Here is a 23,957-nt window from a genome sequence, read left to right as displayed (position 1 = left end):
GGCAGTTACTTAAGAAGTTGAACATACCCCTGTCATATAACCCAACAATTCTGCTCATAGGTATTAACTCAAGAAGAATCAAAATGTATGCCCATGCAAAGACTTGTATACTAATGCTCACAGCAGCTTTATTTGTAAGAGCCTAGAACTGGTGAACAGATCAGCAAATTGTGCTATATTCATTCAGTGGAATACTACTTTGCAATAAAATGGAACACACTACTGATTCATGCAACAGCATAGCTGAATCTCAAAAACATGCCAAGCAAAAAAAGCCAGATAAAAAAGAGTACATACTGATGATTCCATTTATCTGAAGTTCTAAAACAGGCAAAACTAATTTTAGTGACAGAAATCAGATCAATAGTTGTGTGGGGAGGGGGATGAAAGTTGGCAGGGAACGGGCATGTAGGAACATTTTAGGGTGATGGAAATGTTTCATATCGTGACTGGGGTGGTAGTTATACAGGTGAAAATGTTTTGTCAAACACATTGAACTCTACACTTAAAATGGAGGCACTTTTATCGTATGTAAACTATACCTTAAAAAATACCCATGCCCCGTTTATATGAAAGTGAAAAATAGGCAAAAGTTATCTATAGTGACAAAGTCAGAATAGTAGTTACCCCAGGGGGTGGTGGTAGTAGTACTGATTGGAAAGGGGCATGAAGGAGGGAATCTTCTGGGGTGTTGGAAGTGTTCTATATGTTGGTTTTGGTAGTCATACGAATATATACACGTGTAAAAATTGATTGAGCTATATGTTTATTTATGTACTTTATTATATGTAAAATATATCTCAATTAAAAAAAAAACCCATCCAAATCCATGTCTAGCCCCCCACACCCGTACTAATTTAATTGGGATGGGGTAGGACATGGGCAAAAGCAATTTAAGAGCTCCTCAGGTGATTCTAATATGCTGACAGCATTGAGAACCACTGTTCTATGTGAGGAATCCCTGGTGGCGTAGTGGTTAAGTGCTACGGCTGCTAACCAAAAGGTCAGCAGTTTGAATTGCCAGGCACTCCTTGGCAACTCTACGGGGCAGTACTACTCTGTCCTATAGGGTCGCTATGAGTTGGCATTGACTCGACGGCAGTGGATTTTGGGTTCTATGTGGAAAGACTGAGGAGGAGAAAAACTTGGTGCATCCAAGAAGGGTCACAGGAAGCAGGAGAAGTTGCTGAAGATAAGGCCAGAAAGGTAGGCAGGTATAAGATATGGGCCTTGCAGGCCGCATAAAGAAATTCAAACTTTACCTTAAGAATAATGAGAAGTTCTTGAAGGATTACAAGTAGGAAAGTGATGAGGACAGGTATTTAGCTGGTATGCACTAGCACTGCCTATAGCCAGCATTTGTTCTGACTGATCGTTAAATATTTAGAATCTCTCACCTGGGAGTAACCTGCTGTGTGGAGAATGATTATTGAACTAGGATTGGTGATTGAGTAGATGTTGGTTGCAAGGGAGAGTGAGGTGTCAAGGCTTCTGACATGAGCAACTGGAGAAGTAGGAAGCTTAGGGGAGAGATGATGAGTTCAGATTTAGACATTATGAATTGAGGTACCTGTGAGACACTCATGTGGAGATGTCTAGTAGGAAGTTAAATCGTGTTGGTTTCTATGGAACAGACATGGACTAGAAACATAATTTTGGGAGTTTGTAATAGCTAGCAATTTCTTTAAACAGTGGTAGAAAGGGTGAGTTCACTTTAGGAGAGCGTAGTGTGAGAAGAGGGCCTAGGGCTGAACCCAGATTCTTTAAAACTCCAAAATTAAATGTCAGGAAGAGAGGAAAAACCTGCCTTGCGCTTTACGGAAGACAAAGATGCATTCATTCATTCAACAAATGTATATTGAATACCTACTATGCAGTGAACAGAAAAGTCCTGACTCTTGAAGACCTTACTTCTAGTAGAGGGAGATGGACAATAAAAAAAATCAACAAATAAATATTTTATATGCCAGTTGGTAGTAAGTGCTATGAAAACATGAAAAAGACATGAACTCTGCCCTCAGATGTCCTCAAATAACTGCAGTTGTAAGCAGACTGAGGTAGGTGCCATGAGCGGTACAGTGAGAGGTGCTGATGGAACTTAGAGGTATGTCTGATTGTAGTGCTGAACATAGAGCTTTACATGTTGTCAGTGCTATGGGTTATATTTTGATGAGTGACTTCAGGTGGGTAAAGTGAGCTTGCTCAGAGTCAGAGTTTAGAATCTGAGATTATTTGTGTCATTGCTGTTTGGGCTAACTGAAACCAGTGACAGCTTTGTCCAGAGAAATGCTGTTCTGAACGCCTGCCCCATGCTGAGAAGAGCTGGGCTTCTTCTCGGATATGAGGACATGATGTGCTAACAGTGGCAAGTAGGCTGGGTTTTATCCAGCCCAGAGATCTGACCCATCTTGTCTCAGTGGCTAGGCCTACTATGTGCCTCAGCGGAGATGTTACATTCCAGTGGGGGCCTTTCCTGCCAGCTCCGGGGTCCAAACCAGTTCTCCTTCTCAGCTTCTGCATTTCTATCTAGAGGGTCCCCCCACTCCAGCCCCAGCCCCAGCCCCAGCCCCAGCCCCATCCCCAGCCCCATCCCCATCCCCATCCCCATCCCCATCCCCATCCCCATCCCCACCCCCACCCCCACCCCCACCCCCACCCCCATCCCCATCCCCATCCCCATCCCCATCCCCATCCCCATCCCCATCCCCATCCCCATCCCCATCCCCATCCCCATCCCCATCCCCATCCCCATCCCCATCCCCATCCCCATCCCCATCCCCATCCCCATCCCCATCCCCATCCCCATCCCCATCCCCATCCCCATCCCCATCCCCATCCCCATCCCCATCCCCATATTAGGTCCCAAGCTATTTTATGTCTCGAACTTCATGGTTCTTGGCCAAATCAGAAAGTCTTCCCAGGGCTAATGCTCTCAGTCTACAGTCTTTCAAGCCCTTTCCAAGAGCTCTAATCCCATCGAGGGTTGCTGCAGAGTTACCAGTCCTGTCTGGGGTACAGGGGGTGAAGTGGAATAAATTATTCTCACTAATGAGGCCCTTGCTGATAAAACTTGTAGTTTCCAGATTCCTCTCAGGTCCCAGCCAAGCAGTGAGGAGTAGTCTGGCTAGTGCTCTTCTCTACCCCTATCTGTATCTTCTTCTTTGACTGCTGTTTCCCTGACTTCTTTTCCTTTGTGCTGTGTCTCCCATCAGACAATCCATTGCCGGGCTGACTGTAGTGGCTCTGCTTTGCATGCCTACAGATTGCTCTGTTCCCTGGGGAATGAATTACTGTTTAATGATGATGAGAAACTGAAAGTGGCTGCAAGAGAAGAGCTAGGCATTTGCTACTCATATCTGATAAGCAGTAGGTAGGTGGTGAATATTGTGGATTGGTGGGTTGTACCTGAGGATTCTTTTACCCTTTGAGGAAGATACAGTTTGTTTTGATTCTGTTCATTCATGCGTTTATTCGTGTATTCATCCATTCATTCAGCCAGCATTTGCTGATTTCATACTTGACAGGGTGGATGTTAGTGGTGGTGCCATGCTGGGCCCTGGGGGATAGAGTGACTTTGAATATGGCATGTGAGCAACTCAGAACATGAGAACTAATATAACAGAGCTGTGTACAAAGTACTTTGGTGCATAGAACAGTGCACCACTGCTGCATATGCAGGAAAAAACTTTGTGGTTTTGTCTGTGCCGGTGATTATCAAAGCGTGTTCTGCAGATCATTGAGAATCATCAAGATCTTTTCAGGGGACCCAGAAGGTCCAAACTAATCTTATACTAAGCTTATAGTATTACCTGGTATATGTATGCTAACCGGAGACTAAGATGTTACTTGTCTTTTTCACTGTGTATACATTTGCCCTGATGGTGCTTTGGTAAAACTGCTGGTGCCTTAACACTAATCAAAGCTGTGGCACCAAACTGTACTGATTATAATTGTATTCCTCAGTTCCATGCACTCTCCCTTTTTTTCCTTAAGTTTTTAATAAAGTATTAAAAGTATTAATTACATTTATCCCTGAGTACAAGTCTTTTTAGTGTTCTGAGTGATGAAATAGGAAATACACATAAAGCACTTTTGCTGCATCTAGATGTTTGATAGTTATCTCAAGGGAAAGCACTTGTGTGATGGAGTTGCAAGCTGAGCTACCTTCCTTTTTCCTGGAACGTGTTTCTACTTGAAAAAACAACTGACTGACAAACTATGGTTATTCAGACGTAGGTATTTGGGAGATATTTTCTTAAAAATGAATGAAATGAGCCTGCTCCTTTAAGGAGAACAACTGCCAGTATTTGTTGCCAATGATAAAATTCACTTTTCAAGTGTAAGTTAGAATTTTGGACAGCTTGTATACTGCTACCATGAGTTTGACAGCTTTTCCAAATTAAAAACTTTTCGGAGAAAGTCAGTGGTGATATTAATAAATTTGATTATTTTGATAAAGCAGAAATGAGTATCAACATTTGAAAGACCTGCGTAACTCATGGAACCAATAGTTTCCAAATGACCAATGTGTCATGTTAAAAATCATGCGTGGGGAAAAGATCCATTCAAAGTGCAAGGTAGACCAATGAATTTTAATATAATGGTGTAAAAAGCTCATCCGTACAGCTTCAGATTTCGCATTGCAGCTAATCTTTAAGAAACCTTCCATTTGTCAAGTTTGGGTGTAGAATCAGAGAAGAATGTCCACGTTATCTGAAAAAGCTATTAAAATACGCCCCCTTTTTCCTTACTGTATGTCTATGTTTTGATCTTCAATCATAGCAACATTATCACAACAGATTGAGGAAGCAGATATAAAAATCTAGCTATCTTCTATGATGCCAGACATTAAAGAGATTTGCAAAAATGTACAACAATCCCACTCTTCTCACAATTTTTTTCAGAAAATATTATTTTTCATAAAAACATGTCATTTATATGTATGTATAAGAGGCTTATTATTATTTTAAAATGAATTAATAGCTAAATATTAACATTTATGTTTTAATTTCTCATTTGGTAATTATCAAAAAGTCCTTTGGAATCTTCAATAATTTTTAAATGTATAAAGGAGCTCTGAAACCAAAATTTTGAAAACCCCGACCTATGCATGATATTTTTCCTAGAATCCTTCCTCTCTTTCCTACTTAGAGAAATCCTACACATAATTGTGAAGTTGCTGTTTAATTTTTCACTCTCCTGAATGAACATTTACTGAGCATTCATCTAGAAATTTGCTCTTTGCTTACTGCTGGGCACTTGGTTCCAAACCCTTATGAAGATCACAATCTGATGGGGGAGGCAGACAGACAGTTACAACACAGTATGATAAATGTTACTAGTGATAGAGACATAAATGTTGGGGGAGCACAGGTCGTTGTCAGTGCTACAAAGAGCCCCCTGTCCAATCATGGAGAACATACGACTAATCAATTTGATTGGAGTATACCTCCTATACCTGATTCTTCATAGTCTGACAGGGAACAGTGGCAGAAATGAGCAGAAGAATGGGAACTGTTGACTTGCTATTCTGAGAGGAAAGAAGGAAACTACCATGTATTGAATGCCAGCTTTATGCCAGACCCTCTGCTAGGTGTTTTAACAAATGTGATCTTATTTAATTCTCACAAAAACCTATGCAGTAGAGATTATCACCCCCATTTTGCAAACAAGAAATTGAAGGCCCAGAGAAGTTAAATAATTTGCCCAATATCAAATGGTTTGTAACTGGTAAAGCTGGGATTTTGACGTATGTGTTCTGACTCTTAAGTCTAGGGCCCTTTCATTGCAGTAATATGTTGCTAAATTGGTGGGTCTTCTAAGGTATTTCCAGATGGTTCTGGGAAACCTTGCCAGACTGGAGTGTTCAAGAGAAGATAGAAAATGTCTCAGGAAGGACAAGGAGACAGCTTAGAAAATACTTGGTTGAAGGAGTTATTTGTGAGTTTTGACTGACACGGTTTTTCTGGACAGGATTCTACAGCCATATGGGACATCAAGCTTTTGTACTCTCTGATCCGCAGTCCCTTTAATCCTTCCCTGTGCCAGATGATGCCAGCAGCAAAGGTCATCTGTCTATCTGATCGGGTTACAAACCAGAGCCTGGTGTTTGAAGCCGAAACTTCTTGGACCTGTGGGAGACTTTTGGGGACAGGCCCATGGTGCCCAGTCTGGAGGTCCCCAGCCCTTAGAACTTGATAAACTGTTTTTAAAAGACTACTAGAAGTTGTACGTTACTTAGGATGAGCCTGTATGTGGATACAGGCTAGTGAAAATATCGAATTTCTTTACTTTAGGTTAGAAATCTGTCAATTCTGTGTGATTCAGGTGTGCCACTTCGGTTTTTTAGAGCAAGGGTCAGCAAACTATGGCTCACAGGCCAAATATGGGCCACTGTCTTTTTTTAATAAGTTGGAACACAGCCACACTCATTCATTTATGTACTGTTTATATCCATTGTAGTTTTTGTGCTACAACTGCAAAGTTAAGTAATTGCAACAGATCCACAAATCCTGAAGTATTTTCTATCCAGTCCTTTACAGAAAAAGTTTGTTGACCGCTTCAGTAACCATGATTCTTTCCATCATGGCACTTTGATTGTCTCCCCACTTTTATTATTGAATTTGTTGAGAGCAAAGATGAGATCCGATTCATCTCTTTAGGCCCCATTCTGATGGTACCAAAAACCAAACCTGTTGCCACCAAGTCCATTCTGACTCATAGTGACCCTATAGGACAGAGCAGAAGTGCCCCACAAAGTTTCCAAGAAGTGGTTGATGGATTCGAACTGCCAGCATTTTCGGTTAGCAGCCAAACTCTTAACCACTGCGCCACCAGGGCTCCGTTCTGATCATAAAACCAAAACCCACTGCCGTTGAGTCGATTCCGACTCATAGCGATCCTATAGGACAGAGTAGAACTGCCCCATACAGTTTCCAAGGAGTGCCTGGAGGATTTGAACTGCTGACCTATTGGTTAGCAGCTGTAGCACTTAACCATTACGCTACCAGGGTTTCCTGATCATAGGGCCTGATATAGGAAGAACACTCAGTAAGTGTTGTTTAAATGAGTGCATCATGTGCTGATCAAAAAGCTCTGATATGCCTTTGAGTAATATAAAAAACAGGTCAAGGAAGGAAACAGTTATGTTAGTTATGCTAATCTTAGTGTTAGGTGCATTGTCTGTGAACTAACCATTGAAGTAGTCATTATTCATTACATTTTTTTTTTTTGGAGGAAGTAGATAATTTTTTCAGCAATGGTGTCCTTGAATGAAACAATCATGCCAGGAGCTCTTGTTGGTGAGGAAGTTGAAAAACAGTGCCTTAATCTTTTGCTACACTCTACTCTCTCCCTCATACTTACTCTCTCTCACTCCCTCTCCAACTTGGCAGAATGAAATGTAGAGCAATATAAACATGGAGTTATTTGTTTTATATGCACGTTTGTCTTCATTTTTTGTTTTTTCTCTTATAAAGCCATTTATTCAGTGTATTTCTTACCAATATTACCATCTGTGGCTTCCAGAAGATGGAACCAAACCAGAGCTATCTGGTCACAGCGTAAAGGCAATCTAGGTGAAGGGCCTGTTTGGGAGTCAACAGACCAGGGGTCTTGGCTGTGACTCTTCATCTGCCTTTGTTTGACTTTGGACATATCATTTCACATCTGTGAACTTCAGTATTCAACAGATTTTTATTGAGTCATACCTAGAATACTTTAAAATTCACTGTTTGTACCCCTACCTTATCTTGAAAAGTATTTGAGCAACAGTCAGGCTATGTGTTTTCTAGGTTTGTAAGAGAAAATTCAGTGTCATGGAAAGAGCTGGGGTGGCCTATGCTCTTGTGACGGTTTTGTTGCTGTGTGGCTGTGTGATGATAGGCGGAAGAAGCTGCACTTCAGACTTCCCGAACTGTTATATCAGATGAGCTCAGGACCTCTAGACATCTAATAGACATTTGCTGGACATAACTGCCTGTGGGGTTGCCCCAGTAAGCCTGTGGCTGGCATTGTATATATCAGCAGAGAGAAAGTGAACAAAAGGATAACTACCCATTATTCTGGCACTGGAACTAACTGCCTCTCTTCCTGTTTCCAGAAAGACTATTATTTTACATTACCACTAGCTATATGGGAGTACTTATTTTCACTACCTTTGACTTTATGGAGTTGCTAAATCTTTGTTTATTTGATTGATTAACAATGATATTTCATTTGAATATGTATTTTTTTGTTAGTAATGCGGTAAACTTTTTTCCTGTGTTCATTGGCCATTTGTATTTTCTCTCATTTTTATTTTTTTTCTTGTGAATTATCTGTGTTCTTTGTCCAGATTCTAGCATATTCCTAGCCCTATGCTTGATTTCCCTGCCAGGGAACTATCAGGATGATAAAGCACTGTCCCTTAGTGGGAGAGCTCAGCACATTCTTAGGGAGGCAGTTAAACGTTAGATGAAACACTTCCGTCACTGTACAAGGAACCCATTCAGGGCCTCCATGAGGAGTCAGATGCTAGAAGCTAAGGACTCAGAGACTGGTGGGTGATGGAGGCTGGGTGGCTGCCCTGAGTAATGTTGTCTCTTGCTTTTCCTGTACAGAGTTTTGCCGGATTGACAAGCCCCTCTGCGACAGTGAGGATGAGAAGCTCAGCTTTGAGGCTGTCCGTAGCATCCACAAACTGATGGACGATGATGCCAATGGTGATGTGGATGTGGAGGAAAGTGATGAGGTGAGCTCTCTCACCCTGCCTGGCGTTCTTCTCTTCCTGGGTGAAACAGTCCCTGAAAGCTGCCTAGATGCACTCACTGTTCCCTGTGGAGAGATGCCCTGTGATGCTGGCTTGTTTTCTAGGAGCTCCTCCTCGTCAGGGGAGGTGGCTCTCAGCAGAGTAGCCCTCGAGGAGCTAGCTTGTCAGAGTGAAGGCCTTATGCCTGTATCTGTGCTTGGACTGGCTCCCACCTACTGCCTAGTAGCATGACGCTGACTGAGTGTGCTGCTTGGGTGGGAGAGGGAACTTCGAGGTTTCCCTGGATCCTTACTGTAATCCTGCTTGGATGGAGGTGATTGATTAGTACTTACTTTGTGCTTGGCATATGGGAGAGAAGCAAGGCAGTCAGATCCTGACCCCTGGAAGCTTATGCTCTATTTGGAGGAAGAAACAAATGTTTTTATGAAGATCATTCTTGATTCCAGGTTGCAGGTGCTAGGAGCCAGTTGAGTGGTTCAGGTAGTAAGAGCTAGAGGGATCTCTAGGATGCAGAAAGCTCTGTTATTGTTTCATCTTTTGGCATTACTATAGCTCCAACTCCACAGAGCCCAGAGTACATGGTCATCATGTATGAGAAGATCTAAGAGTTTGGATTGAGCCAGCAGTTTGGTCAAGCTGCCGTGTTATGCCAACCCTTCAGTAGTGATATGGTGTTTAAGATGAGGGAGGAGGAAAGCCTGGTTTCTCTTCCCTGTTTGTTAGCCCACCTTTGAGTTTTGAATTCAATTTTGGATTTCATATTGTCAGATGGTTTTGGAACAGTGAGAGCCTAATCAGAAAAGAGTGACTTGAATGATGAAGAGTATGGAAGCTATGAAAGGGAGAAAATTGGATACAATTCAGTAAACATTTATTCATGTCTGTAATATATGTGCAAGGCACTGGGGATGTGGCAGTCAATAAGACAGATACAGTCGGTTCTCATATAATTTACAGTCTAGTGAAGAAACTTTAGTCTGGAAAAGAAGAGATTCAGGTAGTATAATGTCTGTCTTCGAATATGTAAAAGTGGAGGAGTCAAACAAATAAAGATGATAATAACAGTGGAAACCATAGTACTATCATTTATTTAACTCACTCTGTGCCAGATTCAGTGTTATTAATCTCTTTGTATAGTTATCTTTTGACTTTCTTGACAGCCTTATGAAGTTGGTATTATTACCAAGGATTGGAGGGGCCTTGGAAAGTTTAGGCATTTTGTTCAAGGTCACACTGGATTTAAGCTCAGATCTGATTTCCAAGCCCATGCTCTCAAGCACTCCTGTATTGTTTCCCTTATTCTAAGGGCAAACCAGGACCAATGTGGGGAAAGAAAAGAATAGATATTGTCTTAGTTATCTAGTGCTGCTGTACCAGAAATACCACAAGTGGATGGCTTTAACAAACAGAAGTTTATTCTTTCACAGTTTAGGAGGCTTGAAGTCCAAATTCAGGGGGCCAGCTTTAGGGAAAGGCTTTCTCTCTCTGTCAGTTCTGGGGGAAGGTCCTTATCATCAATCTTCCTCTGATCTAGGAGCTTCTCAGTGCAGGGACCCCAGGTCCAAAGGACTCACGCTCCTGGCCCTTCTTGCTTGTTGGTAATGAGGTCCCCCTGTCTCTCTGCTCGCTTCTCTTTTACATCTCAAAAGAGATTGACTCAAGATACAACCTAATCCTGTAGATGTGTAGATTGAGCCCTGCCTCATTAACATAACTGTCTCTAATCCTGCTGATTAACATCATAGAGGTAGGATTTAAAACACATAGAAAAATCACATCAGATGACAAATTGGTAGACAATTACACCATACTAGAAATCATGGCCTAGCCAACTTGACACACATTTTTGGGGGACACAATTCAATCCATAACAGGCATACTCTTCTAGAATAAAGAATTACCTATCAGAGCTATCTCATCATAGAAGAGTCTACTTTGGTAGATAACGGACTTTGTCACTGAAGGTGGACGAATAGAATACAAAACTCCACTGACTGGTCAACAGAAGGGATTTATATTAAGTTGAACTGGATAATATCCAAGGAATTCAAAGTAGGAGGAAAATAGATTTCCTGGAGGAAAGGTAGGATGGGGATAGAGTGGAAGGGGTGGGGCATCCTGAGTGGACAAAGATGTGGACATAGTAAGACGCCTGGTGGGTTGGTTTGGTTAGGCAGACTGTGATAGAAAACCGCGGGACAAAAAGCTGGAGAGGAAATTGAGGCCCAGGCAACCAGGCTGAGATATGTATGCTTGTTGAACAAGACAATTATAGCTTCTTAAGGAAGGAGAGCAACCATGATGAAAGTGCCTGAATTTTTGGTCAAATCTAGAACTGTCATTGGCTCTCAAAGGACAAAGAAAAAAAAGAATTTTTTTTTTTGGTGGTGAATCTTGGTAGCAAATGAGGCCTTGATGTGTCCTGTTCTCTCCCCTTGGGTCTGGCCACATGACAGGGAGGGATGGCAATATGATCCAAGATTTACAAATTCCTGGATATCTTTGTCGTCCTCTCCTTTTTTTTTTTTTCACTTTCTACTGAATTGCTTTGTCAATGAAGGGAGGAAGAAAATGTTCCTTTTAGAGATATGTTACCACAATAAAAAGCTCATCAGCACAAACTGTTCCAAAATAACACAAAAGCTGCCACCCTGCTTTTCTTTGCGCCAGTGGTGAGCTGTTCTTTTTCAGCATAGCTTCTGTCTTGTGTTGGCTGCAGGTGTTCTCCCTGCCATCTCAGGTCTGGTGGTTAGAGAGGCCCGCTAGTCTGGGTTTTCATGATCAGTTGCAAGCTATTGTCCTTGACAAAGAAAGTAGGGGCAGCAAATTGTGTGTGCTTAGGTCATTCCGAACATATATGAGACAGCTTTTGAGTTTAGGATCTAACTAGAAAGTTGGGTGGACAGCTCAGGGCTTAGAATTTTGGGCAATGGACTGTGAGGTACCAGTAATGAAACCCTGTTTCAGTTGGCCATCAAGCACCTGAGATTTTTATGACCCATTTAAAAGCATTGCTGATTACCCAGGGACCTTAGCAGAGGTCTGAAGGGATGATCATTTATTCAGTCTCATATTGGTGAGTTTTTCAGATAACTGAATTATAATCTCAGTGCTAAATCTTTTAAAACCTTAGCCATTTTTGAAAGAACTTTTTCTTCTTACATATTATTGTGAACAGTGTTGACTTCCTTTGAATAATTTACAGTATGTCTTCAGTACTTCTTACACTATGACTCCAGTGCCTAGATTCCTATATGCATTGTTGTGATTGTTTCTTATGGTTTTCCTGTCTCTTCTTTGATTCATTCTCATTTCTAATTGCTGTATCTACTCCACTATGAGCTGTGAAATGGTAAACTGAGACCCATCAGGCATTTTATAGAAAATATATAGTCATTAGTGTATAAGTTGGCCAGTTTGACTGCTCAAGTGCCATTTTTCTTGCTTCTGTTCAAGATAGCAGAGGCTGTGGATTGTGGGCCCTTCAGATGAGCAAGATGGCAGTATTGGTGACGGTACACTTTTTATAAAGCGAGCAGGGAGTTTTACTAGGCTGGCAGCGTGGAAGTTCATGACATGCATTCTATTCAGACCTTTAGGTCAGGACACTGCCATGAGCAAAGGCTTTGCTGCAGTGGCTTGGTACTGTTAGGTTGTCTTGACGGTCTGAGGTGGACCGACAAGGGCCTGTCTATAACCACTGTTACCTGACTGGACAAGACTCTTTAAGAGCACTGCTGTTTTCTTCTTTGGAGCCTACATGGAAAATCATGGGGATTTATTCAGGTATTAAACAAATTCCTATTGAATATCTATTATGTGCCAGACACTGTTTTTAGGGCTAAGGATACCAGAGTGAACAAAATGGATAAGATCCCTGCTTTTATGGAGCATACGTTTGACAGTTTTTTATAAAGTTACATAATTTAACTATATGTCCCAGCGGTTCTACACCTAGGTATTTACTCTAGATAAATGAAAACTTATGTTCACACTGAAACCTGTGCCTGAATGTTTATAGCAACTTTATTCATAATCGTGCAAAACTGGACACAACCTAAGTGTTCTTCACGGTGTGATGGATAAACAAACTATGGTATGATCATCTATTCAGTTTTATATTGGAAAACTATTCAGCAATAAAAGGAATGAACTGTTGGTGCACACAGTGTGGATGAATCTTAAAGACATTATGCTGAGTGAAACGAATCAGTCTCAAGAGGGTATGTACTATATGATTCCATTTATATGACATTCTGAGAAAGGCAAAAACTATAGGCACAGAGGGTAGGTCAGTCAGATTGATGGTGTGGGGAGGGTTTGACTACAAAGGGACAGAATGAGGGAATTTTTTCATGTGAAAGAACTTCCCTGTATCCAGATTGTAGTGGCAGTTACATGAATCTGAATATGTGTTAAAAATCATAGAGCTATACACACATACACACAAAAATTAATTTAATGCTATGTTAATTTTAAAAAGTTCCGGTCTTGTATCTGACTCATAAGACAATCTCCTTTCTCTTTCTTCTGTGTTTCCAGGAAATCCTCCTGCATCTGACAACTGTATTTTAATGGTTGTCTGATTGATGTCTGTTTTCCTCACCAAATTGTGAGTCCTTTAAGGGCAGGGACTGACCTTATCTGCTTTGTTTCTGTTTCACCAATCCCCAACAGACCTTGGTCCAGAATATGTACTTCATTTCCTTGTTGAATGACTGACCAGTATTGTTCTAACAGCGTGGTGTCAGGCTGATATGGGAGTCCTGAGCAAAGGGGTGAGCATACATTGGTGGGAGTGGGGATGGGTAGTTAGCAGTATGAGCCCGGGAAGACTCCACAAGAATCTATGAGCCTGCAAGATCTACTTATGGTCCTGTTAGTGTTTGTGGTGTGTGGTGTAGAAGTATAGCACAGGGTTAAGAGCTTGTGAGCCTTAACTTTGGAGCCACACAGACCTGGGTTTGAACTTGGCTCTGCCTTTTAGGAGCTGTGTAAACTTAGAGAAGTTACTTAATCTTTTTCAGCTTCAATTTCTTCACTAGAAATTGAAGTAATAATAATAGTAGACACCTTAGGAGGTTGTTGTGAAGATTAAATGAAATAATGCATATAAAACAAGTAGCACAATGCCTGGCACATAGCAGAGGTTCAGTAAATGTTAGTTTCTGTTGTTCTTATTGTTGTTTTTTGTTATTATCAGTAAGAGCATGCGTTATGAGTCAGAGAGACTTTGTTCAAAACTTGACTTTGTCACTTATTAGCTATGTGACGTTAGGCAAATAACTTCACCTCTCTGAGCCTTGGTTTCTTCAGCAATTTGAGGGGGGTGGCCTTGGTGTCTTCAGCAGTGGTTCCATGGGAGAAAATACCTGGTGATCTGCTCCTGTGAAGTTTAAAGTCTAGGAAACCCTAAGGGACAGTTCTCTGTCACACAGAGTCCCTATAACTTGGAATTGACTTGTCAGCACACAGCAACAATTCCTTCTAGTGTTGTTAGAATTTAATGACAAGTTCCAAGCACAATGCCTGGCCCATGGTAGGTGCTAAGTCCATGTTTTTCCCTCCCTCAATGGAATGGTGCAGAGAGGGAGGGCTGCCTGGATAGCAAGAATTCCAAGTCAGCGCTCTCATTATCCCTTGGTACCACAGCACTTAGCTATGGGAGCCAACCCCAGCTGTTTGGCTGACTTGACTGGAGCTGGGACGCTGTAGGGGGCAGTTCTATCTCTGCCTGAGTGGCTGATGGGGGAGGGCTCCATAATAAAAAAAAAATAGGGCCCCCCAAAACCCAGTGCCGTCGAGTCAATTCCGAATAGGGCAGGGCCACACATTTCTAGGAGCTGCAATTTCTCTGGCGGCTTACCCAACCTCCTGTCTCTGCATGTGTATTTTAAAATAGGTCTGAGTTGAGAACTTCTGATTTTTTTTCCCTACCCATCTGGAGGGCTAGAGGATTTCGAACAACAAAGCCATGTTATAGTACTGTTTTCAGGTCTGCTTTTTTTTTTTTTGGACTTTAGTAGGGTAGAGACTAGCTTGTTTTCCATCCTTTTCTATTGTCCCACGTAGAACCATGTTAGGTCCTGAGAGGCTGTGAGCATTGGGGAAGAGCAGAAGCTGGGACCAGGTGGAATCAGGGCTGGGGGAACTAAGCCCTGAGGGGGACAGCTAACAAGCCCACTTCAATATCCAAAGGGGCAGGAAGAATGTGGATATAGGGAGGAGAGGGAAGCCCAGTTGTGTCGACTAATTTTGTGTGTGGGAGAAAGATTTGCAAGTCTGCTTCTGTAAAGATTTACAGCCTTGGAAACCCTATGGGGCAGTTCTGCTCTGTCCTATAGGGTCACTATGAGTTGGAATCAACTTGATGGCAACTTTTTTTTTTTTTAAGTAGCTGGGTTATGCCCAAAAGTTATTATCACAATTAATAATACTTTGTGTTCCCTCTTCAGGCTTTGGACCTCATTTCCTCATATTTAAATAGCTGCAGAGCCCCTCTCACTGTTCCCCTGCCTCTAGTCTCTTCCCCACCAGCCCCACCTGCTGCCAGTGATCTTCCTAAACTACATTTTGGTTCAGTCTCTCCTCCATGATTTCCTTTTCCTATTCCATTTCATTTCTTGTGCCTAGCTCCATCCTTTCAAATCTGGCTTTAGCCTTCCTTAAAATTCTCTAGAGATGCTTCCTTCCAAACATCACTTTGATCTGGCTGTTTGTCTCATAGTCATGCCACAGTCATTTCCAGTCTCCTTTGTTTGCTCAGGTAGCTCTCCTTACCTGGAATTAACCTCTCATACCTCACTCCCCAACCTCTGGCTTTGTCTCATTTTTAGCTGTCCTGTGGAATGCTCCCGCCTCACTTTTTTCATGAGCCTTCCCTGACTTCACCATCCCCGCTGATCTCTCTCATCTCAGCACTAACTCCCAAAGCACAGTCTGTATCACCTAATTTAGCATTTAATTAGAAATTGTATTGCTTTGTTCCCTAAAGATTTTGACTGTATTGTCTTGGCCTGCAAGTTTGTCTTTCTGCACTGATACTAGAATTGCTAAAACACAACTCTTATCCGGTCACTCCCACCTGGTAAAGGGAGTAAGGTGGAAAGGCAATGTCCCTATCATGTGCCAAGCCCTGTGCCAGATGATTTCATGTACAGTTTCATTTACTCCTCAACTGATCTGTGAGCTAGGTGTTAACTTTATTTTAGGGTGGAAGAAGCTATAAGCGGGTGACTTACCTTTGCTTACTTAATTAGTGTAAACCCTTCTGGCTTTGGCTCACCTGGCTAGTTCACATTCACATTCCCTTACTCTGCGCTACAGTGATCCCAAATGTGCTCTTCATATTCCACCACTGTGCCTTTGCTCCAGAAAAATCCTCATTCTGGCATTTTTCACTTCCCATCTTTGCCTGTTAAAATTCCACTTGTCCATCAAGACCTAGATTGGGGTTCTCAATCTCAGCAGTATTGGCATTTTGGGCTAGATAACTCTTTGTTGTGGGGGCTATCCTTAATACTTGGCAGGAAAGTCTCATGGCATATTTCCGTGCTCTGTACTGTATTTAGTTGAGTCTACCGTACTAGATTGTGGTACCAGTTCTTATACATCACTCCTTCTCTCAATGTGCGTGGTGTAGGACCTTACACATAAAGGTGCGGAGTTAAATTTTTTTCTCTTTTTAATTTAAAAGCAAAGACCTTATCTTATCACCCTGTGCTCCCTAAATTGGTTCCTTGGGATATAGCAAGGCTGGTCAGTGATTTGGAGGACAATGGTATTATGGGCTGGTCAGCGGTGTGGGGGAAAATAGTCTGAGTGCTTTGGCTTTGTGAGTTCCCACCCAGGGTACAGGATGAGTCAGTAGTGGAGTGTTTGGGGTTACCAAGGTCTGGGCTGTAAACATGTCAGTGTGTGTCTGGTCTCCTCTGTGGGCCACACCCATTCCCAACTCCCGTGAATCATATACAGGATCTAGATGGAGGTAAGATCACTGTAGTTAAAAGAACAGGAAAGAGAAAAAAACATATGCTAGAGAGGCATAAAGAGAAGAAAAAAAAAAAGGCAATGAGAATGCTGAAATGAAAGACTGTGTGGCTAAGCAAAAGTATGTGCAAGCTTTGAAGCAAGAAAGATGGGGGTTTTAGATGTACTTCTGCCAATTATTAGTTGTATGACTGTCAAGGTCATGAACTTGGAAATTTTCTTAAATTCTTTGAGCTTCAGTTTTCTCACTGTCAATTGGGGGCAATAATCCCTACCTTGAAGGATTATGACAAAGATTAAACGAAATGTACATGAAGTGCCCAGCCTGTGGTCTAGTTTACGGTACTGGTGTTACTACTATTTCTACTCCTACTATTACTGCTACAAGGTGCTGGGCCTGTGCCGCGTGCTCTTACATACACTCTCTTATGTAATCTTTACAGGAAATCTGTGAGATACATATGAATTTTTCCATATAGTCGATAAAGTGAGACTGAGTCGGCTCTTAATTATCCATGTTTTTTTGGATTATTGCAACCCAGAGCTGCATCAGGCTGACTTCCTTGGTCACCTGCCCTCCCTTCCTCAACCTTTGGAACCCAGTGTCTCTGAGGATATTCTAGGTTTTTGGTCCAAGCTTCTACCCTTCCAGAAGACCAAGTGTTAGTATGAGACATGTTGGGGTTTCTTTTACTTTGTCCTCCTTCGAAGGTTTAGGATTGCATCCTATTTCCCTAATAGTCCCATGGCAGACGGCCTTGACTTTTAAGTGCAAATCAAAGTGAGACCTCACATCTGCATAATTTTTTTTTAGTTAAAAGTTACTTTCCTGTATATTATCTTATTTGATCCTTGCAGCCTTGTGAAAGAGGTATTATTTTCTCTTCTTTTACATGAAAAGTAATCATGGTTTAAAGATTTTAAGTTACTTGCCCAAAGCTGCACAGCTAATTAGAATTATACCCAGATCTTCTGATTTTAAGTCTTATATTCCTTATATTACACTACAAAATAATTTTTTACAGTAAAATGTCAGGAAAATTTACCTTTTGTGAAAGGTTACAATTTTCAGTTGGTTTGGATTATTCATCACACAATTTCCTTCTTTCATGTAGTTTGTAGAATTCTACAAGGCCTACGCCCTGTGGTTTTCAACTTTTTTTTTTTTTAAAGCAGTGGAACCCCTTTTCTTTCAAATGAAATTGTACACTAAGGCTCAATACATAAAACAGATAAAAGTGGGGTTGCTAATTATTCATAATAGCCAAAAAAGTGGAAAGAGCCCAGATAACCATTAGCTGATGAATGAATAAACAAAATATGGTATATTCTTACAATAGAATATTGTTCAGCCATAAAAAGAACGAAGTATTGATAGATGCTACAACATGGATGGACTTTAAAATCGCATTGTGCTAAGTGATAAAAAGCAGTCACAAAGGACCACGTGTTGTATGATTCCATTTATATGAAATGTCCAGAATAGGCCTATCTATAGAGGCAGAAAGTAGATTAGTAGTTGCCAGGGGCTGTAAGGAGGAGGCGGAACAACTGGAACTATTGTTGGAGGGCATGACTACAGGGAGTGACTGCTAATGAGTCCAGGATTTCTTTTTGGGGTGGTGAAACTGTTCTGAAATTAGATTAGTTCTTTAATTAGAACTGTTCTGGTAATGGTTGCACCAAACCCCGTTGCCGTTGAGTTGATTCTGACTCATAGTGACCCTGTAGGACAGAGTAGAACTGCCCCATAGAGTTTCCAAGGAGCACCTGGTGGATTTGAACTGCCAGTCTTCTGGTTAGCAGCTGTAGCACTTAACCACTACGCCACCAGGGTTTCCAATGGTTGCACACAACCTTATGAATATACTAAAAAAAAGTTGAATTACATACTTTAAATGGTATGTAAATTATTTCCAACAAAGTTGTTAAAAAAATAAAAATGGAGTTGCATTTATTGGGGTGGTGATCACCTCCCCATTGCCCTTCTGCAAGTCATCCCACAGGAATCCCTAGGGAGCCCGTCAAAAACATTTAAAAAATCATGTTGATTCCTATCTCCACTTCCCAACTGCCAGCTTTGACAGAAATGGAGAGGTGCTTCCAAGTCTGAAGCACAATGACTTCTGTAAGCCTAGATTCCTGGTTGGCTAACTGACAGCTAGGTTGCCTCTGTTTCTGGGCAGGTGTAGCTGGCTTTTGAGAACACTAGACTGCAGGGCCCTGGAACATTCCCTTTGGGAGAATTTTTTTTTTTTTTTTTTGATAGCACTGCTTCTGGGGAATCTATGATGGCAAGGAAGCTGTAGGAGAAACTAGGTGGTAATTACCTCACCCATATACCACGTGACTGTCAGTTTGTCCTCTGTGGGGGCTTGTGTGATGCTGGAAGGCATGCCACTGGTATTCAGATACCAGCAGGGTCACCCATGGAGGACAGGTTTCAGCTGAGCTTCCAGACTAAGACAGACTAGGAAGAAGGACCCTGCAGTCTACTTCTGAAAAGCATTAGCCAGTGAAAACCTTATGAATAGCAGCGGAACATTGTCTGATATAGTGCTGGAAGTTGAGCCCCCCAGGTTGGAAGGCACTCGAAAGGTGACTGGGGAAGAGCTGCTTCCTCAAAGTAGAGTCGACCTTAATGACGTGGATGGAGTGAAGCTTTCGGGACCTCCATTTGCTGATGTGGCATGACTCTAAATGAGAAGAAACAGCTGCAAACATCCATTAATAATTGGAACCTGGAATGTACGAAGTATGAATCTAGGAAAATTGGAAATCCTCAAAAATGAAAGGGAATGCATAAACATCAATATCCTAGGCATTAGTGAGCTGAAATGGACTGGTATTGGCCATTTTGAATCAGGCAATCATATAGTCTACTATGCTGGGAATGACAACTCGAAGAGGAATGATGTTGCATTCATCGTCAAAAAGAACGTTTCAAGGTGTATCCTGAAGTACAACGCTGTCAGTGATTGGATAATAGCCATACACCTACGAGGAAGACCAGTTAATAAGACTATTATTCAAATTTACGCACTACCCAGTAGGGCCAAAGATGAAGAAATAGAATATTTTTATCAGCTGCTGCAGTCTGAAATTGATCGAACATGCAGTCAAGATGCATTGATAATTACTGGCGATTGGAATGCGAAAGTTGGAAACGAAGAAGCAGGATCAGTAGTTGGAAAATATGGCCTTGGTGATAGAAACAATGCTGGAGATTGAATGATAGAATTTTGCAAGACCAACAACTTCTTCATTGCAAATACCTTCTTTCACCAACACAAATGGTGACTATACACATGGACCTTGCCAGATGGAACACACAGAAATCAAATTGACTACATCTGTGGAAAGAGACGATGGAAAAGCTCAATATCACCAGTCAGATCAAGGCCAGGGGCTAACTGTTGAACAGACCCTCAGTTGCTCATATGCAAGTTCAAGCTGAAACTGAAGAAAATCAGAGCAAGTCCACGAGAGCCAAAATATGACCTTGAGTATATCCCACCTGAATTTAGAGACCATCTCAAGAATAGATTTGAAGCATTGAACAGTATTGACTGCAGACCAGACGAGTTGTGGAATGACATCAAGGACATCATCCATGAAGACAGCAAGAGGTCACTGAAAAGACAGGAAAGAAAGAAAAGACCAAGATGGATGTCAATGGAGACTCTGAAACTTGCTCTTGAGCATCGAGCAGCTATTGCAAAAGGAAGAATTCATGAAGTAAAAGAACTGAACAGAAGATTTCAAAGGGCGTCTTGAGAAGACAAAGTATTATAATGACATGTGCAAAGAGCTGGAGATGGAAAACCAAAAGGGAAGAACACGCTCGGTGTTTCTCAAGCTGAAAGAACTGAAGAAAAAATTCAAGCCTCGAGTTGCAATAGTGAAGGATTCTATGGGGAGAATATTAAATGACACAGGAAGCATCAAAAGAAGATGGAAGGAATACACAGAGTCATTATACCAAAAAGAATTAGTTGATATTCAACCATTTCAAGAGGTGGCATATGATCAGGAACCGATGGTACTGAAGGAAGAAGTCCAAGCTGCTCTGAAGGCATTGGTGAAAAACAAGGCTCCAGCAACTGATGGAATATCAATTGAGATGTTTCAGCAAACAGATGCAGCCCTGGAGGTGCTCACTCGTCTATGCCAGGAAATATGGAAGACAGCTTCCTGGCCAACTGACTGGAAGAGATCCATATTTATACCTATTCCCAAGAGAGGTGATCCAACCGAACGTGGAAATTATAGAACAATATCATTAATATCACACGCAAGCAAAATTTTGCTGAAGATCATTCAAAAATGGCTGCAGCAGTATATCGACAGGGAACTGCCAGAAATTCAGGCCGGTTTCAGAAGGGGATGTGGAACCAGAGATACCATTGCTGATGTCAGATGGATCCTGGCTGAAAGCAGAGAATACCAGAAGGACGTTTACCTGTGTTTTATTGACTATGCAAAGGCATTGGACTGTGTGGATCATAACAAACTATGGATAACACTGCAAAGAATGGGAATTCCAGAACACTTAATTGTGCCCATTAGGAACCTTTACATAGATCAAGAGGCAGTTGTTCAGACAGAACAAGGGGATACTGATTGGTTTAAAGTCAGGAAAGGTGTGCATCAGGGTTGTATTCTTTCACCATACCTATTTAATCTGTATGCTGAACAAATAATCTGAGAAGCTGGACTATATGAAGAAGAACGGGGCATCAGGATTGGTGGAAGACTCATTAACAACCTGTGTTATGCAAATGACACAACCTTGCTTGCTGAAAGTGGCCTTCAGTATGGATTGCACCTCAACATAAAGAAAACAAAAATCCTCATAACTGGACCAATGAGCAACATCATGGTAAACGGAGAAAAAATTGAAGTTGTCAAGGATTTCGTTTTACTTCGATTTACAATCAACAGCTATGGAAGCAGCAGTCAAGAAATCAAACGACACATTGCATTGGGCAAATCTGCTGCAAAGGACCTCTTCAAAGTGTTGAAGAGCAAAGGTGTCACCCTGAAGACTAAGGTGCACCTGACCTAAGCCATGGTATTTTCAATCACGTCATATGCATGTGAAAACTGAACAATGAATAAGGAAGACCAAAGAAGAGTTGACACCTTTGAATTGCGGTGTTGGTGAAGAATATTGAATATACCATGGACTACCAAAAGAACGAACAAATCTGTCTTGGAAGAGGTGCAGCCAGAATGCTCCTTAGAGGCAAGGATGGCAAGACTGCATCTTACATACTTTGAACATGTGGTCAGGAGGGATCAGTCCCTGGAGAAGGACATCATGCTTGGCAGAGTACAGGGTCAGCAGAAAAGAGGGAGACCCTCAACGAGGTGGATTGACACAGTGGCTGCAACAGTGAGCTTAAGCATAACAATGATTATAAGGATGGCGCAGGACCGGGCAGTGTTTCATTCTGTTGTGCATAGGGTCGCTATGAGTCAGAACTGACTCGGCGGCACCTAACAACACAACAGCAACATACCAGGGGAATGCATTGAGTTCTTGGCCCTTACCAGATGGAGCTCCATGTGTGGAGAGATCAAATGCAGCTGCCAAGTAGTCCTGGTTTTGTTTTTCTTGGATTAACCTTGTGTTCAGGGCCCTCCGTTGATTCCTGCTGCTGCTACCATGTTGGCTGGTTGGAAACAGTGCTCTCTCTTGGTCCTGGACCCAATTGTGGACATAGAGTTTTTCCTCACTTCCCCTTTGCACAGCTTTGTGCAAAGCTAGAGCTATATCTACCTACCTACCTACCTATGTATCATCCACCCACCTACCCATCCACCCCACCCACCCATCCATCCATCCATCCATCCATCCATCCATCCATCCATCCATCCATCCATCCATCCATCCATCCATCCATCCATCCATCCATCTTCTATCTATCTATATATCTATCATCTACCTACCTACCTACCTACTATCTATCTGTCTATCAAATCTAATCTTGTCTTATCTATCTATCATCTATCTATCTTTCATGTATCTATAGATATTTTAAAGTTTACTATGTACAAAATAGAGCAAGAAAGAAATAATGGCAAACAATTATCCAGATAATCCTAATGTAAGTTTCTGATGTATACATTTCTTTTGCTGCAGTAATTCTTCTTTGACCCCCAAAGGCTATTGCATTTTGGAGGCATATCTCCCTTTTTCTGCCTTATAGCCTCCAGCCTGTGTCCTGGTGTATTCACCATCTTATCTCCTGCCTCATGGAACACTCTGGCACCCCCGCCTCCCCAGCCCCCACCTGCCCTTAATCCAGGCAAAGCAGATTGAAGTCTGCCCAGATTGGTCAGGACAGAGATGACTGACAGCATGAATGGCATCACTCTTCAGGTGAAACCTGTTCCTTAAGGCTAAGGAAATATCCTGTGTTCATTCTTGTAAATAATTATAGAATGATCGTAGCATCCACCTACTAGGAGTCGCTCCTTGTCAGTTACAGGCTGCGACCCCATTGAGTCCAAGCTCTGTGACCTACTCATACATTCAGCTCTAACTTTTGTGATTTTCTTAGAATAAATTATTTGGACATTGACTTCAGAAGTCCAAGTATTAGCTTTGGAGTCAGGCCTGCATTAAAATCCAAGCTCGTGATGTACTAGCTGAAAGGGCAAGTCATTTGAAGCCTTACTGGGTGGCGCAAACAGTTTGTGCTCGACTGCTAACCTAAAAGTTGACGAGTTGAACCCACCCAGAGGTAGTGTGGAAGAAAAGGAGTGGCAGTCTGCTTCCCTTAAGATTACAGCTAAGAAAACCCTACGGAGCAGTTTTACTCTGTAACACATGGCTTCATCATGAGTTAGAATTGACCTGATGACAACTAACAACAACAACAAAAAAATAGAGTTAAAAATAAGATACTCTTCTTGTCTTTGAGAAGCCCTCAGGCTAGTGAGAGAGGTAGGTATGTAACCAGGCAAGGCCAATAGCATGTTTTAAGGGCTGTAATGGTGATGTGCACAGGGGACTGTAGGATTTTCAAGGGGAATCAGGGTGCCCTGATATAGTATGTGCTGGTGTAGCAGAAGACACATTATAAGCTGGCACTCAGGCAAGGGTGCCAGTTGCCAGATAAGCTGAGCTACCCCTCGGAGGCAGTAGGCATAGTTTGTAATCTGTCCCAGGGCAACATCCAGATAAAAGATAAGGCAGCAGCAACCCCAG

General features: G+C 41.9%; 1 protein-coding gene across 3 annotated transcripts in view; it reads left to right on the top strand.

Moving 5' to 3' along the window:
- The window catches only part of STIM1 (stromal interaction molecule 1), a 212,186-nt gene that overhangs the window by 103,665 nt on the left and 84,564 nt on the right, over positions 1 to 23,957 (top strand). For all 3 annotated transcript variants that reach the window (XM_064288598.1, XM_064288595.1, XM_064288597.1), the window contains one exon: positions 8,601 to 8,731. In XM_064288598.1, coding sequence (XP_064144668.1) covers positions 8,601 to 8,731 — 131 coding nt within the window. The remainder of the gene's footprint in view (positions 1 to 8,600; positions 8,732 to 23,957) is intronic.

The sequence above is a fragment of the Loxodonta africana genome, chromosome 7, assembly GCF_030014295.1.
Source record: "Loxodonta africana isolate mLoxAfr1 chromosome 7, mLoxAfr1.hap2, whole genome shotgun sequence".
NCBI classification, from domain to species: Eukaryota; Metazoa; Chordata; class Mammalia; order Proboscidea; family Elephantidae; genus Loxodonta; species Loxodonta africana.
Note: the sequence above shows the minus strand (reverse complement) of the source record. Positions and strands in the feature narration are given on the sequence as shown.